At 51.2% G+C, this 18,987-nt stretch overlaps 1 protein-coding gene across 11 annotated transcripts in view; it reads right to left on the bottom strand.

The window, feature by feature from the left end:
• Nucleotides 1-18,987, bottom strand: part of NCOA1 (nuclear receptor coactivator 1) — a 185,750-nt gene that overhangs the window by 32,837 nt on the left and 133,926 nt on the right. For all 11 annotated transcript variants that reach the window (XM_074582241.1, XM_074582245.1, XM_074582242.1 and 8 more), the window contains 2 exons: nt 5,220-5,314; nt 1,463-1,640 (listed from right to left, as the gene is read on the bottom strand). In XM_074582241.1, coding sequence (XP_074438342.1) covers nt 1,463-1,640; nt 5,220-5,314 — 273 coding nt within the window. The remainder of the gene's footprint in view (nt 1-1,462; nt 1,641-5,219; nt 5,315-18,987) is intronic.

Below are 18,987 nucleotides of genomic sequence, written 5' to 3'. Positions count from 1 at the left end.
AACACATCGTCATTGGAGTCATCGTGCTGACATTTATGAATCGCTCCTCACATCGCTGGTAGGTGCTATCATCTCCATCTTACAGGCAGGGAAACTGAGGCACAGGGTCTGTGAGTCACTTCCAGAGCTTGGGAAGACTCCTGCCTCTTCCTGTTGTACTTGAAATCCCTCCAAAGTGACGCTCCCGAGACTCCTCCAGCAAGTCCAGCCAACCACCTCCATAGAAGTTAATTTTTTCTTTGCTTCCTCCCCATTTCTGCGGTAACTCAGCAGCGAGACCTTCTGGTACCGCAGCAGCAAAAACTTTCCCCTTTGATTTTTTTCTATAACGTGGCTTTTCCAAAAACCCCTGGGCACCAGCTGAAAGATTTTGCTAACCCTCTACAGCATCGTCATGGGTATCTGTATTCAACCCAAGTGATTTTGCCACCAGCGGGTTATCAAGTTTTCCTGCAACCTGATCTACAAGAAAAGCTGAGGGGCTGGTAACATCCGAGGAAATACAGAACACACAGCCTTAAGCTGGGTAACCACAGGGAAAAGATGATGCCTGAACTTCCAGAGGCTCGATCTGATGAGTGCCCGGAGATTTAGGTGGTTTAACACATCATTGTATTTACCCAGAAGGAAGACAAGTACGAATTTAAAAAGCAAAACAAAACTATTTTTAAGTCAGGATACTTGGAAAAGGCTCATTTTCCTTTTGCATTTCTTCAAAGGTGTGAGTGGATGAGGGATCAGTGACGTCTCACCAGCGGCAGCCACCCAGAGGACGCTCATCTCCAGTCAATGAATAGAACCTTCTGCTTTGGTTGCTTCTAACACCCCGCTAAGTGCCTTCACCACGCGATGCGTCCTCCCACCCTCCCAACTCTTCATTGTCCCGATGTAGGGTGACCACCGTGAGCTCACCGCTTGGACCGTGACCTTCTCACACCCCAAGGCGCACCACGTCCCCACGCTACATACTCAGGCTCTGAAACCAGCTGGGGACAATCCCCCCTCCGGCTGGGAGGACATCTTAAATGGACTGGGATAAGCCAACGGGCTCAGTCGCCCCAAATCAACACCTCAAAATCCTCCTCCTCATTTCCCTAAAGCTCCTACATGTGCCCCTCACTTCGGGCAGATGAGTCGGTTCTTCCCACCCATGAGCCAAAAGTCTCCTTAGTAGAGGAAGACAAAGGGAAGATGACCTGAATATTGCCATCCACCAGCTCTTTATTCCAAAATCTAATATTGATTTTTCACTGGTTGGATGTATTTCACTAGGCAAAGATTTATGGGGCGTGACCTGGCTTGGGTATAGCTCTGAATTTCACAGTAAACAGTATTTTAAAAAAATAATAAAAATATAAATAAAAAAAATATAAGGCCAGCATCACTGAAGACACAACGGCATTTTTGACTGTGCTCTCCAAGCACCAGCTGATTAAAAAACCCACCTCAAGGGTCTTCTTACCTAGAGACTTCGGCAACAAGTTCTTGACGAACTCGGCGTGATCCCCCACGTGCAGGATGCTGTAGACACTGGTGTTCATGAGCTCCTCCTGGTTATAACCCAGGTAGCCGGTCACATTCTCAGAGACGAAGACGATCCTCCCTTCGCGGTTCACAACGAAGAAGAAGCCATCCAACGCCTGCAAGGGAATAAACCCGGGCAGCGTGTGGGCAGCGGGTCCCGGAGCGGGTCAGGGTGCTCCTTGACCATGGGCAACCTTCCTCTGCCTCTCACACCTTGGCTTCATCCCCACTCTGTATCACAGCAGTGATCAAATAACAGCGTATTCGCTTAAAACACATATTCAGGTCTGCAGCCTCCTCTGCTAAGGACGTCCCTGCCACTAAGAACGGTGCCAGCGGAGGAGAAAAAAACTTCTTCCGAGGGCCAGTGCAGTCGGGAAGGCTCTAATTTGGCAAGCCACCGAAATTAAGCATATGCCCGATTTGCTTAATTACAGCCCAAGAACGACAGGGCCTTTGTCTCGTGCAGAATAACTGGGGTTTTCCACGCATTTAGGATGCAGGCGGCAAATTCAGCCCTGCGATCGAAAGGAGGAGGATGAGCGTGACCCAGACTCAATGATACAACATCCGCTTATTTTAACGAGGACACCATCAAGGTTTTTAATTCACTGCCACGGTACAGGCGCGTAACGCTTTCCGGTGCTCCAGAAAGCTCGGAGCGGCGGAGCCCAGTGCAGTGAGGAGCCCTTGAGAAGGCCGATCGCTGATTTACGCTCTTCCAAGTGTCCATCCCCTAAATTGTTTCATCCAGGCAGGTTTTCCTGCAGCCTATTTCCTCCTTTCCTGCTCATCAACATCAAGCTCTGTTGGATCGTGATCCTGCAACTAGATCTGGCCATATCCCTGAGTGGGAGACGGTGCAGGGACAGGAGAAACTCAGGATGCCCAAAAATTGGTACCCGCAGCATCGCCCTCTCCTCCCCATCCTCCCGCTCGCCCATGCCAGCAGAGAGGTCCTCTGATGGAGAGCATCCAAGGCCTTATTAAATGCAGTTTCTAAAAACCAGGTTTTGCCGTAGAGCAACATTAAGTGCAAGAAACAGGAAGCATTTAAAAAAGAAGAAAAAAAAAAGGGGGGGAAGAAAGAAAATCTTCTGTCAAAATGGTTCTGGCAAATCGGCTGCAATTTTCCTTATTCCCAGCTGTTGCCAAGACAACCAGCCTTTGCACTTCGGGCGCCCAAAAAAAGAGACCCAGGCTGGATGCTAAACCCACCTGGACCCTTTTCGCCAGGTGATGCTGGTTTTGGGGGGCCGGGGGAGCAGGGAAGGGGCAGGGGAGCCCCGAGGTGGCAGCCGGTGGGGACCCAGCCTGCGCGCCTGCCCTACACCCCCCATTCCCCCAGCAGCGACACCGGCCGCTTCTCCATGGTTTAAAATATTAAATTACCTTATCAGCTCCATTGCTTACGGAAGTCAAGCTCAAACAACAGGTCAAGAGGCAAAAAGAAAAACTTCCTAAAAATGAACGAGATGTTTTTTAATAGCCCTTTTTATCTCCACCTCCCGGGGTCTGAACACCCCGCCTGAGCCCAGGGCCCCCAGAAGAAGCTGGAAGTCATTTGGGGAATGTTTTTAGGCACAGGAGGCTGCGGATTGCTTGGGGACGAGTGAAACCACTAATTGTTTTCTCGCAGTCAATCCGCACGGAAAATAAACTCAGCGTGGTGGGGGCTTGGCATCCTCAACGTGCTTCAGGCAGCCCGGATGCCCCGTGGCACGGGCACGGGTTAGGGTCAGCATCTCCCACGCGTGGGCTTCACACGCGAGGAGACCGATTGGGAAATTACTCCTCAGCCTGTGTAGGTAATAACCGTAACCTAAACGTGGATTTTAAAGCAAATAATACAGGGTAGGTTGTTTACAAAGCGGCATCGACTGAGCGGTAACGCACCTCTGCGCTCCCTCCCGCAGAAAGGACGCATCCGCGCCCGACCCAAGCACGGAGCGTGATTTTGAGTCACGAGTTGGCTTGTTTAATTAATGTCCTTTCCTTATGAAGACCTTAGGTCTTCCGGGGCCGTTCCTATTACCGATGTGCTGCTGTCCCCCTCTTTGCCCTGAGGCACTCTGCTCCCCATCACCCGAGGGGCTGGCCACCTCCAGGGCTCCCGGCCACAGCAAACCATGTATCCCCATGTGTGGACACGGACACAGACACGGACACGGACACGAGGGGATCTCCCCCAGCGGAGCGATGCTCTCGTGAGCTGGCCGGCCCCACATCCATCATTTAAGCTATGTAAAGGCACATTCCCAAGACCGCACTGCCAAATATGTGGATTTACTGCGAATGTACGGACGCTGCTCTCTCTCTCACCCTTTCTTTTGCTCTGCCGTCGCTCCCGCAGGATGCCTTCTCCCAATATAACCCAAATACTAGGGTTTTGTTGAGGATCTGCCGCCTTCTCCTGCATGACTTCATATTCCCTTGCCCGTTTCTAGCACCCAACGCACCCCTCAAAACCCACGTGCCTTTCCCAGCCTAATTTCTGATCTCCTTCTGCATATTGCCTGTTAGACCAAGCCGTCAACTCCCCACTAACTCCATCCACGTGCTTCCAGCACCCATTTTCCATCCTTTCCCCGAGTCAGACCCATCCTTTGACGCCGACTCCCTTCCCATCCATCCCTTTTGCATCAACTCCTCCAGCTGCAGAGCCACCTCTTGCAGAGTTTTATTAATTCTGACACCTTCACTCCAGGGCTCAGGGGAGACCAGTGTGGTACGAGGAGGGACTAACAGGACTGGGAAAGCACACAGCACCCCAAGGTCTCCCAGCATCTTTCGGAGATACAGAAGAGCCCAAAAACGTGGCCAGGGAAAGCCTCTCTCCTCAGGAATCCCGAAAGCCAGGCTGGCTTTCTGTCCCAAAAATGATGCCACATTTCACCTCCCAGCTCTTGGGCTCCCAACAGAAACCACAGAGTACATCGTCGGCCTGTGTCATGTCAGTAATTACGCTCCTACAGTTAATTAAATGAATCGGATGAGGATATTGCTTCCTTTTCGTCTTTGAATGTGTAATCTTATCAGGCGGTTTCAATGCAAGCAGGCGGGGCTGGCCCTTCCCAGGGAGGAACCCCCCAGCCCCAACCCCAAAACCCCCTGGGAAATTACCGGCTGAACGATTTAGGATTTGAAGTTTACCCCTGGGGCCTGTGATATAATGTAATAACCCTCATACAATAACCTTCTCCATACAAGATGGTCCCGTCAGCTCCAACTCCGACCTTCCTCCTGAGATACGATTATTTCCGATTTCCTGACATCAACCGAAATGCGGAGCGCCCTCCTCATCCTCCCTATCTTCCAGAGGACAGAAGGATTCAAATCTGTTGAAAACCATCCATCCGCATTACCTAACTCACCCCCCAGTGAGGACGCGGGCTCAGTTTAATCCCCATTTAGAAGCAACTCAGTATTTTAATGCTGATATTAAGAAACTATCCAGAACAGCTTCGACTTAACAAAGCCCGAGCTCCAGCGAGCGCGGTTAAGACTCACTTTCCAAACTCGAAGGGCCAAAATCAGTTTACCTACAACTTAGGCCAGGGATGCGGTTGGGCTTAGAGCATCCCAGCTATGTTCCCGCTGCCTTCCTGCTCCGTGTTTCACTTTCTCGGAGCGCCGCTTTGCTTTGGGCAGCAGCGGGAGCCTGGCAGCAGCAGCAAGAACGTTTTAGCACCCACCTCCAGAAGCAGAGGTCCCAGAGATTCCTTCTCAATCACCCCTTGGCTGCTGGACGAGATGTCAGACTTCTGGACTTCATCATCAGCCGCTTTCTCTGTAGCAAAGGAAAAGGGACATTTCAGCCAAAACCCTTCCATTAGTTTACTACTGAATTATTCCCAATAATAAAGAAATTATTCATCGCTTGTCACACAGGCAATGCACCAAAAAACTCCAGCATTTTCATTTCATCCCTCAGTCCTGTGAAGACATTATTATAATTTTTTATTAATTATGATAAAATAAAGGCACTAATTAGATCACAACCTACTGCTAGCAGGAAGGAAAAACCTGTCTTAGGCAGAAGCCTGCAGAAAGAGACCTCCAAAATCAACATTTTGAAAAGGAAACGGTAGATCCAGTTTAGCGCAAGCTACAGTATTTAATCTGGAACTTTTCGGACAACACTTTAAGAAATAACTGCCGAGAGGAATTAAAGGAAAACAGGCTGTGCCAAAGGAATCCTGATGAAGAAAAACCAGCAGCTCGTACCACTGATGTGCAGGGAGCATCCCGGGTGCCGGTCAGCCGGGAGCCTGCGGGGACGGGGACGGGAGGAGAGCATCCGACACGGAGCGGGTGATGCTGCTGGAGGAGCTGCATTGCTGAATAATCCCTTTGGGGAAAAAAAAAAACGACCCAAAAAACGCGGAGAGAGGGCCCTGTTATTTATCTCGCACTCCCCCAAAAGGTGCTAGCCACGTCGCACAGCTACTCCGAGGAATTCAGGATAAATCCAGCAGTGAAAGGCGGGCGGCAAGTGGGATGTGATAAAGCCAGCGATCACGGGCAAGTGAGCCACGATGCCGCTGGTGTTGTGTTTTGCTCCTCCACATCCATGACCGTTTTCCCCGGGGAAAGCCAGGAGAGTCCCTTAGCCACTCCGGACGCGATCCCGGAAGGATGGGGAGAGCAGCATCCCCGTCTTCCTGGGATGCAGTTGAGAATAAACCCTGATGGCTGGGAGTGACTCGGGGGGCTGGCAGCGCAAGCCCCGGCCGGGGCTGTAATATTTGCAAAGAGGAGATTAATTACTGTTTAATGACACAGTTTGGGTGGAATAAGAACAGAAAGAGGCAAACGGGAGCTAAACCTTGACGGAGGGGATCCCGGCTTCGTTGATCGGGCATCACTCAGCAAGTGGAAAGCAGGGACGTCTCAGATTGCGGATGCTTTTTGCCTCAGCCATATTTTGCTCTGAGATGCGAAAACTCCAGCTCCTGGGGACAGCCGGAGGGGCAGGGTATTACCCGCCGCACGTCGCTGCCCGTTGGCGCTGGGAAGGGACGTTATCAGCCGTGCAGGATGCGAAACAGCACAGGAGTCCCAGAGCATCCTCGGTCCAAGCTCAGACGGACAGCTTCGATGCACGTTTTGATTAAAAATGAAAAAGACTCTCTGAGGCTTGCTGAAAAATGACTTGAAACTTGGTCCTCTGTTAATTTTACACCATTTACAAGCTCTTCCCAGGTACCAGAACCACAAATTCAGCCTAGCAGCTGAAAATGAAGCCGTGCTCTTTCTGTGTAACTGTTAATTGTTAGTACAAAGAAAGATGCTGCGGCCGGGATGCAGCCGGCGATTCGTGGACGACGTGCCCAGTCCAGGGGGATGCAGCCCCATCCTCGCGGGCTGTGCTTCCCCGCATGGCAGAGCTAACAGTCCTGGGGTTTGCTGGGAAACCCAAGGGATGCTCAGAAAAATCCCAAGGACTAAACACTGGGAGCCAGAGGAAGAAAACTGCCTGAACTGGTTTTAAGAGGGACGGCAGCAAGTTGTGAAGTTTATCGCCCAGCAGGACAAGGGAAAAGGCTCCTCAACCCACAGTGCCTCGCGTAGGACCTGCAATCCCTCGTGTGCATCAATAAAAACATGTGTATCAATCAAACGTAGATGTGTAACAACACAGCAGGCTGTTCAAAGAGCTCTGCCCAGCCTCTGTTGGTCCCTTCCCAGAGGGAAGATGTTTTCTGGGGATAAACATCCATCGAGCGCAGCAGCGTGCGTGCCGGAGGTGCAAGCCAAGAGGTTTCCAGGACTGCCGGAGGTTTCCTGCTCATGTCTCCTGACACTTGGGTTTTCGTTTCTGACCATGCCAGCACCAAGGGAGCCGGTCCCCCGAATTGTCCGTAAGCAAAAGCTAAACTGCATCTGCTGTTCTGCAGCGCACGGGATGCAAGGTTTATTACTCAGCATCAAATCGCAGCTGCAAAACATACAGCTGTGTCACTTGAAGCTCTTCACCCCTGCGTCCTCCAAGGACTTCATCTCTCTTCAAGCTCCCTTTGGATGTTTCTCTTTCCTGACTTTGTCCTTCATCCCGTGCCTCGCTCCTAACGCAGCTCCGGGAGGAGCGAGCCCGGCAGAGCGTTTGCTCAACACTTGCTCTTGCGGAGGGGGCCGCCAGCTTCCCCCACCGATTTATCGGGTAATCTCTGCTCCTGCTTTCCCTCTCACCTGGCGGCTCCTCTTTCCTCTTTAGAAAATAAATCAACTGAAAAAGGTCGTGTCTTCGTCTCTGCTGGCACCGTCCCGAAAACAACAGGGAACGTGTACCCCGTTTCCAGCCCACACACACAGGTTTTGGATGCTCAAGCAACAGTCTGACTTCAACCCTAAAATACCTGACCTGCTACAGCCCCCTGTGGGCAGCTCACCTCATCCCCACGTGCCTCAGTTTCCCCCGTTTCAAGCCAAAACCAGCATCCATCCCACCCGAGCCGCCTCCGCGCAGCCATGCCTGCATCCCGCCCGGCGCCGCCGCGTGCCTGAATCACGAAGGAGCAGCACCTTCCCGAGGAAAACACCCAAATCCCTTCCAGGGATGGAAGAGCTTCCCATGCACCCAAGCCCGCGGGGAGCTGGCGGGTGCCACAGCATGAGAAACGGCGCTTTTTTTCCTGCTTTTAATAAATTGATGCACTTAGAGGCAACGCACTGGCTTTCAGCTCTAATCTTTTAATTGGGCTGTGGGATGCTCCTCCTGTTTTAGTGAAATAGTTTCACCTGCCGGCTCCGAGCCCGTTATTCAGGAGGATTAACCAGCAGATGGATGCTCCATCACCACGTGAGTCCTTCTCCTTCCCACCTTCACAGCCCCGGGACGCAGGAGCAGACGGATCCCTTAAAGCTCCCGCTCACCCTCTCCGGCGCGGCACATCCCAGCGACGCAAAACTCCTCCGAAGCCTCAGCGCATCCCGACTAAGCACTTCACTTCACCTGCTTTCAACACAGCTCTTTAGCTTTTCCATCCTGAGCACGCAAGGAATACGTTAAGTGCAAGCCGCTGCTTTGCACCTTAACACAATAATCTCAATTTTCTTTTCCTCCCAGCGTTCGTCGCGGCGGTGGCTCTGCTACGCCGGCAACAGGCTGATGCTCTCGGGGAGCATTGGTCGCAGGCCAGGCATCCCCTGCGCTCGACACAGCCACACGCAGAGCAAATTCCCAGTTTCCCAAGCTCATAATCTCATTATTAAGCCGGACAGACAGATTCACGTGAAAATAAACCAACAACGGGAGCCACACGATCCCCGTTGGAGGCTGTCGGGATCCAGCCGCGGGACTTCGGCAGCCTGGGGCATCGTAAATCCCCACTGCACAAGCGAAGCCCGGCACGCCGGCGGCCCCGATTGGAACCTAATTGCTGCAAACGTGATTAAAGCAGGGTGGGGGTTTTTTTTCCCCTCTTGCAGCACAGAGAGGAGCTGTTTTAAACGCATTCCTCAAATTACACCCTGATTTCCTGACAGGCAGGGAGATGTCTGGGTGCCTCCGGAGTCTATAGGAGCCGCGGAGTCCAAAAACATCAGGTCAGTGGACTTGAAACCCTGAGAGAAGTGTGTTATAACCGGGTCACCCGACACCATCGACGGGACCCGATGCCCACTGCCGTGGCTGGGAACGCCGCGGTCACTTTGCAAACAAATCTTGTCCCGTGCCAACCCCGCGCAAGCCAAGCCTGGCACGGGGAGAGGTGACATTTCCAGCTCAGCCCCGCTATGTCGCAGCCACACGAGCCGCCTGGCTTGAAGCCGCTTGGGTTTTTTTGCAGGATTAGAAGAAGGGATGGGGAAGGCACGAGGCCGGTGAGGGATGGAGGATGCTGCTAAAGCACGCCGGGACTGGGAAAGGCACGATACGCTCGGATGCCCCGATGCTGGAAGCGATGAGCAGCAGCACGAGTCGGTGGGAACAGATTTCGCATCACTGAGAGCTGCTCTCCCCGTCCCCCAGCCCGGTGGTACCCAGCTGCGTCCGGGGCTGCCGGCCAGGACGCTCTCGGCGTGCGGCTCCTCCCGGGCTCGGCACGGTGGAAGGAAGGCAAGGAGCAACGCTGGGGGGAGGGAACAGGGGTGGGAGGCGAGGTGAGGGCTGGCGGTGGGGTGACAAGCTGCTGAAATGGGGGGGTGCAGCCCAGGTAGGGGTACGGCGGCAAGTCAAGGTGTGGGGATGGGCAGCCGACCCGTTCAGAGCGTTTTCCCCGCTGATTTTAGAAGACATCAGCATAGAATGTCCCCTTTTTTTTTTTTTTTAAGTAAAAGCCCAAAGCCAAGAGCACGCAGGGGAAAGGCAAACGGCTCATCTGGGGTGTCATTTCTGCTCCCCCAAAAGAGGCGGTGCAACATGCACCCCTCTAAAAACTGTCTCAGACCCTCTGCCTCTAAACCACACCACGTGGAGCTAAGCTGAAGGACGTGGCTTTGGCAAGCAGGTGCTACCACCCGCCCGCACAGGTGTGGGGTCAGTGGTGGCTTCCCTTTTCTTGGTCACTTTTCCCTCTCTGCATTACTATTTTTTATTTCCCCAACCTCCCTAGTTCGCCTTAGTTGCCTCCATCCCTTTGGCAGGTCTTCTGCTCTTTCTCTGTCACCACTTTTGGTGGCACAGCAGAACCACCCCCAGGAACCTGCGCTCGCCTCCCTCCACTTCCAGACCTCTGTACCTGAAACCTTGCACCTGGAGAAAATCAGATACCCAAAGCAGGGCGACAATCGGACATCCAAGGTAGGGAAAAAATAAGTGTTGGAGAGGAGCTGTGACCTCCTCCAGCAGCCACGGCTGGAGACCTTCCCCAGAGCAACGCTGAGGCCACGCGGGGTGGGAGCCACAGCCACATACTGCTTTTTACCCAAAACACAACAAAGCCCTGCGGCCAGAAGGGCACCTGCACTCCAAAGGGCTGAAGAAGTGAGGACGTGCCACCGGAGCGATGGCAGGAGGGCAGGGAAGGGCGGTAGCCCAGAGCCACTCCAAGGAATAAGGTGGGAGAGGAAGGAAAATGGGGGTAAAGGGGGTAGAGGTGGAGGGGAGAAGATGTCCAGCATTGATGTCCATCCGCCGTGTCTTGGGAAGTCAACCCCAGCCCTGCAGGCTCCACCACATGGAGCTTCATCCATAGCACCCAGGGCAAGCAACCTCCCATGGTCCCTCCAGCCCTTAAATCCGCACTTTCAAATTCAAATAATACAAGCTGTCTGATTCTGCTCTTCATCTAAAATTTTGCAGCTGAAACGCTTTTTTATTCCCCAGAAAGGAATAGCTGAAAAATAATATATTGCACGCGGGCCTCCTAAACCAGGCTATAAAAAAAAATTCAAACCAGGGTTTTGTTGAGAAACGTCATGGGCACAGAAAATCAGAATAATTGTTTCCACTTGCCCAGCACAAAACTTTTGCCTTGAGTTGCGAGAAGCTCGCTGCCACCCCCCGAGGAAGCCCCAGAGGAGCCCCATGGTTGTGGGCATGACGGTCAGGACCAAACACTGCCCCACGCTCCCCAAGGGCTCAAAATTCAACCCAAAATTTCCAAGGGCAATGTTCATTTTTCTTTTTTTACGATAGAAGCCAGAAAAGTCTTTGGGTTTTGATTTTTCTATTAAAAATTCAACAGCTCAAAGGCAAGAAGTCCAAGCGAGGAGGACATGCAGCCTTTCTCAGAGCGTGTTGGGTACCAAGGATGATAGAGCTGGGCAAGATGGAGAAGTTGATGTGACACCTGGAAACCACGATGGAGCACCAGGCATGATGGCTCCCCGTCCCGGTCCTGTAGGACACAGCTTCGCAGCCTCCCTGGGGGCCGTGCCGGCTGAACGCCCCGGATCTCAGCCAGGATCTGCTCTATCTGCTTTTTAAAAGATGACCAAGGCAAAAAAGTCCACATCTGTAATTTTCCCACACGAGGAGCTTTGATTTTTACTTAATTAAAATCAGATGGAACAGACTCGGTGCACCCACGGACCGAGAGCGCGACAGAAAGCTGTGCCATTAATTAGTGCCTACTATGAGGTTCATCAGTCCAGCAAACCCAACAGGAAAAAAAAAACGCCATGAAAATAAACTCCTTGGCAGAAGGTGTGCACCAAGCGCACCTTCCAGTGGAGGAAGAAAAACATTGGTCTAAAAAAGCCATGAGAGGAGAAAAAGGCAAGAGCACTGATAGAGGAAAAGAGCCGGTAAGGGGATCTTGACCCGAGAAATGGGAATTCTTTCATGTTTTTCAAATGGTCCCCAAAGAGGAAGGCTCTGGGTCTATCTGTCAGGTTAGGGACACGTTGGGGGAAAGGCTCTGAGCATCACTGGCTGGTGGTGGTGGTGTCCTGGCCCGAGGTCCTGAGCTCACCTTCAGGCTCCAGTCCCAGCAAGCCCAAGCGCCCTCCTCCCCGTCAGCAGGGATCAACGAGTAGGGCAGGATCCAACCTCAACTGGGGGATGAAGCCAACTTCAAGGAAGACCATCCTACATAGCCTACAGGGTACATGCTTGGACCGCAGCGACGATGGCTTCTTTGGAGGTACTCTAAACCAAAATTCAAGCCATGGAAGCTGAGATTTGCCCAACGCCCACTTATTTAACGTCAGCATATTCACACGGAGGCAGATGCAGAAAACCCAGCCCAGAGTCCTCCCTTCTTCACTTCCACAAATACCAGATTCCTCTAAAACGCTGTATGGAAATCAGCAGCTCTTAGGTTGTATAACTTTTTATTCTAGTAGGAGGAAGGAAATTATCTGATCTATGAATTTAAAAAACTGTGGAAAAATACAATCTGTGAGATTCAGAGCTTGAAAATACCAGTGCAAGAAATAGAAAAGCAGATCTTGGCTTTCAGAAATCAGCACGGCTCCTTCAGAGCCCAGCGCTCGCCTGCTTTACACCATCCGTCGCGATGGTCTATTGGTGACAAGCCCCAGGGTGCTCCCCAACCGTTGGGGCACCACCCATAACGCCACGCAGGAGCGCCCGGGACACCAGGGTGAGATCCATCCCACGGAGCAAAGGATGGAGATGTTTCCACCTGAGCTACTCACCTCATCCTCCCCCTAGAGCTGAAGCAGAGAAAAAGGCATTTTTAGAGGAGATTTGCCTTACCCATTTTAAATTCTTATTCTAAAATAGTCTCATTTTTGTGGCTTTTGGGGGGTGTTGTTATCCCCTCGCCCTATTCCACAACCAGCAGTCAACCAGCTTTTGCTCTCTCTCTTTTTTTTTCTTTCCCAGTTAGAGATGAAGTCCTGACTTCACCACCGAACTCCAACGCTGGCCCTTAAAAAATTAACCCATGCACCTCCAGAGCTGGGAACCCAGCGCTCGCTTCAGCCCTGAGTATTTCTCTGCCATCTCAGAGAACATCCTCACCGACACACATCCAAGTGGTTCTTCAGACGCATCTTGAACCCTTATTCTTCCATCAATGCACATGCAAAAATGCACACGTGAGGAGGACACATCTCACCAGGCACATGGTCAAGGGAGGAAACTAAGCCCTCGAGGTGTATAAAACTGGCTCCAGTGCCCATGTGGATGGTAAGGATTGAGGACTGAAGCTGGTGGCCACTCCAGTTGCATCAGGAAAGCCAACGGTGGAGACAGATCAGTGGAGGGCAAGAAAGTGGGACATCCTGACACTCTCCCACGTCTCACTTGAGCTACCTTCATGGCCAGGCTGGAAAAGCAGTCAAAAAAAGCAATCAAGCATTGCTGCTGTACTGGGAACAACAATGGTTCCATCTATTTGCCACGTTGCCTGCAGCCCAAGAGCTCGTCCTTACCACCTCCACCATGTCTACAACCAACCCCAGGAAACAGCCACTCCTGGCAGGCAACAACCCAACTCTGTACCAGGTCTTCAGCCTGGTGATCCCAAGCTCGAGCAACGTTAACCTTCCACATGGCTATGGGCTGCTCCCCAGTTTTGGCTGCTCCTCCAACTGGTATTTTCCCCGTTTTCCCATGTAGAGGATAAGGATTTTGAGGGCAGGAATTTTGCTGTTTTTTCCTTTTAAACTCTTTTGTTATTTTTTTAAACACGTATCTACCCAGCAACAGGCACAACCAAGTTCACAACCAAGTTCCTCGGGAGTATACAAGGCAAATAAATCAACGGTTTTGTTTTAACCCATTTGACCCTTACTATAAATTTCAAAGAACACATTCCAGCGTTGCCCTCATCCTAAACCCACCATTACACACTCAACCTGTGACATCCTTCCAAGTGAGGACCGCAGGGAGGATGGACAAGACCCGTGCTTCCCTTTAACGAGCCGAAGATACAACTCCCCATTAACACTCCCGTTTTCCACCTGAAGAAACCCGATGCACAAGCCCACATGCTTCTGCAGCTCTTGCTGGAGTGGATTAAAAAGATCATTGACATCTTCTGAGCTGAGAAGCCTAACACGCTATGTGAACGCTCGCAACCCAAAAGCCACCGGGGTTAGCTTCAACCAATGCTGCTTTCACACACCGTAGCGGTTCACCTCTTGAAGGACTCCAGATGGACCTGCAACATCTGCCCATGCCCCAAGGCAAAGAGTACCATCAGCGTACGGCAGCACCAAGGGTACAACTAACCCACCAACACCGCTCCGATCAACAAACATCACTTTCTTTGGCAAAGTTTATATGGAAAACTCTATTTTTCTGCTTCTGATAAAACCCTTGCGTAATGGCGAAAAGCGCAGAGCAAGGCATGCTGCCGTTAAGACAGAAGGAAAAGGGTATTTCTTTCTGTCTTCACACCTTTTAGAGTTAAACATTAATGGTGTCGAGATGTCTTAAGTTAAAAAGGCGGGTTGTCTGAACAATGTCAGGAAAAATTATACGGTGCTGAGTGAATGCAAAATTAATGAGCGCTGAACGCTGACAGGAGAGAACAGGCATAAGGAGCCGAGACTTTTTTATAGTCGACGCTGAGATCAAGCAGGTAGAACATCTCCATCTTGCTGGGGGAAAGGAATAAAGGGAGGAAAAAACTTTTATCTGAAATCTGAAGAATTAAATTCCTTCAAAAACTGTGTCAACTCTGCACAGCCAAATCTGCAGAGACGAGAAAGGGCTACGTGTAGCTTCCCCCCACAACTTTAATTCAGCCCTGGCATAGCCTTCATTCTCCTTCTGCAGGCATAAAATACATCGCAACACCCTTTTAACGATCCAACTTAATTAATTTTGCAAAGAATTAGCCTGTCTTTTCTCAAGACGTAGCATCTTGAAGCCTTGCATGCTAAAGTCCATGAGAAGTTACTATTAAAAATTCACTCGTGTCAAGCGTTAAACCAGCTTTATGCTCAAGTTGCGCAGGCACGTCAAATATGTGAACGGCACCGGCGAGGAGACGCCTGCCAAAGCGTGCAGACAATGCAAAGCTGGAGCGCGGCGAGGGGGGAGCTGACGCTTCCCATGCACGGAGCAGCACTTCCCCCCCCCCAGCCCCGCTCCTCCGAGCCCGACTTTCTCGCGCCTCCCATCTGTCTCTCCTGGGTTGCAAAGGGAGAGCTGTCAATCTGCCGCTCTCGGGGGGATCTGTCGGAGGTAAAGGCAGACTTTGTGGCGTAAATGAACTGAAGGGTGGATGTAACACGTCCATGTGACTGTGGTCAGTAAGTGCAAGTGCAGCCCTGGGCCACAAGATGCCCCTGGGTGGACAGGGATGGGCAGGAGCAAGCCACATGGTACGGGAAGCTACCTAGAGAAGATGGAGACATGTGGTATGAGAAGCTACCCAGAGAAGATGGAGCCTCCTGATATGTGAAGCCACCCAGAGAACATGGAGCTGTGTGGTATGGGAAGCTACCCAGAGAAGATGGAGCCTCATTGTACGGGAAGCCACCAAGAGAAGAGGGAGCTGCATGGTACAGGAAGCCACCCAGAGATGGTGGAGCCACGCGGTACGGAAAGCCACCCAGAGAAGATGGAGCCAAGTGTCATGGGAAGCCATCCAGAGAAGACAGACCACGCCAGGCAGCTGAAGACCGCTTTCTTGTCAATCTGCGCAGAGCCTGCTCAGGAGGACCTCACCTCCAAAATGAACTTTAACTCTTCCATTGCAGCCGTTACATGGCGAACTGCGGCTGTTCCCAGTGGATGCAGGAAGGCAGAGCTCTCGGGTGCTCCATATCCCGCAGCCGGCGAGTGCCCAGCAGAGCAAGGAACAAGGATAAATATCCATCCTACGTCTTCCCCCAGGAAACACCGCACAGACTCATGCGATGGGGTTCTGCACCTAGGTCCAAGGTGCGCCTACCCGCACCTGTATTTTTAAGGACCGTATCCATTATTCCAAAATTTGGGATGGTCCAAAATGTTCCCTGGTCCCATAAGAAACTGTCCACGCACATAATTCACTGTCTCAGTGCAGCAGCTGCACCAAACCCAGTGCAAACATCTGCCTGGGGAACCCGATCCAGCATTCCAGCATCCGTCAACCCCACTCATCGTAATACAGACTTAACGATTTAAAGGAGAGTTAGTTGAGACCAGCAGTTTAATCAATTAATGAAAACCCATCCTGGAACGTGGAATTCCTAAATAATATGGGCAAAACGAACGGTGAGAAACATCATTTAAAGCCATCCAAATGGTGTCACTGGCTCTCTCCTCGAGGTTCTGGTGAGGATTTAAGTGCCACCAAACAACCCCCTGATGAAATCGTGGGGCTTGGGGGAAGCAGAAGCAACCAGATGAGGAGCGCGGCAGCTGGGCACCAGGGAATAACGTGGCCCCAGAGGGAGCGAGACCGCTCCTGCACCTCCTACACTCGTGTCTCGGCAAGTTTGTTTGCTTTGCCCAACCACACCGCTTGGCACAATAAAAGCTATTATCTCCTTGTACAAATCTCCCTTTATTTCCTCTGCTCGCAGGAGCGTTAGGAGGATTAAGGTCTATAAAAGTTTGTTCAGGGGAAAATCTGAAATGAAAACAGAAGAACTCGCACAGCTGACTCCAAGTATGGGGTGGCTTTTTTTCCCATAAGAAAGAGGTTTATTGTGTTACTTCTTGCTTTTCAGGCACGGCAACGCGTGCAGCGCCGGGCACTCTGATGGGTCAATAATGGAGACGGGCACTTGCAGAGATGTTTTGGGGTGGGCTGCCCTCTGAAGCCCCTCTCTCGCACGGGACACTTGACGACTAGGTCAGATGAGACGCCTCCATCACGGCTGCTAGAAGAGAGGTGGGATGGACCTCGCTCATCCAGCTCCCTAAGGGATTGCAGCTCACGGGATGGTCGAACCTCCTTCGATCATAAACCAAAGGAACCGGGGTCCAGAGCAGAGGGAGGACAAGCTCAGAGGAGGCAAAATCCTGCTCGGGTGCCATCCCGGGGGAAGAATAATCTTAAAATAGGTTCTGTCCATCTCCACGAAGGGTAAGGACGGCCACGAAAAGGACTTTAAAGAAAGGGGATTTTTTTTTTCTTCCTCCTTTCCTACCTCTCTTAAAAATGAGACTGAATCAAGGAGAAAGAAGAAAAAAAAGGGGAAAAAAAAAAAGCTAATCCGGCACAGCAGAAGGCAGGAGGAGGAGTGATTTCTACAGGTGGTTTATGACTCTCCGCATGATCCACACGCCTGTTACATCCTATCAGATCCTCTTCTTACGGCGAGGTGCTAAAGGATTTATTAGTTCTTGACAGTGTGAGATGCTTAAAAGCTTGAGGATGTAATAACCAAATGTTCACTTGTTAAAATAAAGGCACCGTTTGGAGAGGTCTGCGCAATTCTTAGCAGCCTCCCCTTCCCCTTGGTCTATATTTAAGCTGCCAGCTAGATTAAAACTGTCAGAGCAGGGATGAGAATTTTATTGACATGCTTTGTAGGTGGTACGGCTCCATAAAATAAACATATACAGAGGATGCTCCCTGGTGTTGCTGCACAGGCAGAGATTTTTATAGTACTGACCTGGGGGAGTTTGTATCTGAAATCAATCCCTGATATAAAACAGATTCCAGAGGATACGGAGAGACAGACTTCACGAATGTCTGCGGAGAGCGTGGGCAGGGATGCAATCCGTTTAACATTTCACGTTGAAACCAAACTGCGGAGAAAGGGAGGGCGTGAAATTCCCCGAACCCGCTCCAACAAACTCATGCGTGAGGTGCAATTAATTACTCTGGTAACAGGGAGGTTTTAATCCCGGGAAGGGGGCAGGACGGAGCGTGGGGCGGGGGACCCATGTGGATGCAGCACGAGGACTCTCGCCCCGGCTCTGCGCTGGCAGAAGTCACTGCCGCAGATGGGGATCCGGCTCTCGAGGCATTTTTCAAAATGAAAGCATTCAGATTTAGAGACGAAGGCCAGGAGAGATCACCGGACTGGCCAGTCTGACCTCGTGAATATCGCAGAGCCATCAAAGTTCATCCACTTCCACCACCATGAGCCCTGAACTTCTGCTTGGCCAAAACCTGACGCAACCCACCGCTTCCCTTGGCAGCTGGTTCCCACCCCAATCTCCCTCCCAGTTGTAACTCTGGGCCCGAGTCCTAATTTGTTTTTGTCTGGCTTTGGCTTTGAGTCATTCTCTGTTATGCTGGATTTAAAAACTTCTTTAGTAGCCAGCATTTTCCGTTCTTGTTAGTGTTTATAGTGTCATCACCATGTCCCCACTCCTTTTCTTCCCCCCACGGATACACTTAACAGAGCTCTTCAACCTTCCAAGCTGCAAGACATTTTCTCCAGCCCCTGGCTCATTTCTGTGGCTCTCCTCTCTGCCTTCTGGATTTTGCAATCTCCTTCCAGCGTGGATACCAGGCCTGAGCTCCAGTTTCGTCCCACCAACTCCATGAATACGTAACATCACCCAAGAGGAGCCCACCTTGCTTTTCATCACAACCCAAGTTCACATTGTCTGCCTTCACTTCCAGGATCTCCAGATCTTCTTGAAAAGCACCATTTCCCTGGTTACCATCCACCCAGCACTCCTGTTTGCCCATTGCTGGCCCAGCAATGATTTTGTATTTCCTTCCACATCCACAGAGATGTTGAATAGCACCAAGATCTAGCAGAGACTCCCAAGAAGCTCCATGAAACTCAATTTTGAGAATAAAGGTGTTCCGCCAGGATGAGGAGAGGTCACCAGTGGTGTTCCTCTGGCAACCGAGGTAAGGCAGTCATGGAGGGAGAAAATACGCACCAACTCGAGGGCGGGCTGACCCATTCACATGGAAGAGGACCAAATGGTAGAAAAACTACCCAATTGCTCTGCTAAAGTGTGCTAATTTCTCCCACTTTCTACTACTTGAAGGTCACCCACTCATCAACCAAGAAAATGAGCTTTGGCTAAAAGTTGGGGATGGCTTTATGAAGGTGACAGAGGAGATGCCAACAGTTACCTCCAGCCTACCAGAGGTGGTATCAGCAACAACCTAATGCTACTGGTAAGATGTGGTAAGAAAATTCGTGACAGTTTGGGCAATTCAGTCAAGAAAAATGAAGTTCAATTGGAAGAAG

Source organism: Larus michahellis, chromosome 3, assembly GCF_964199755.1.
Source record: "Larus michahellis chromosome 3, bLarMic1.1, whole genome shotgun sequence".
Classification (NCBI taxonomy): Eukaryota; Metazoa; Chordata; class Aves; order Charadriiformes; family Laridae; genus Larus; species Larus michahellis.
Note: the sequence above shows the minus strand (reverse complement) of the source record. Positions and strands in the feature narration are given on the sequence as shown.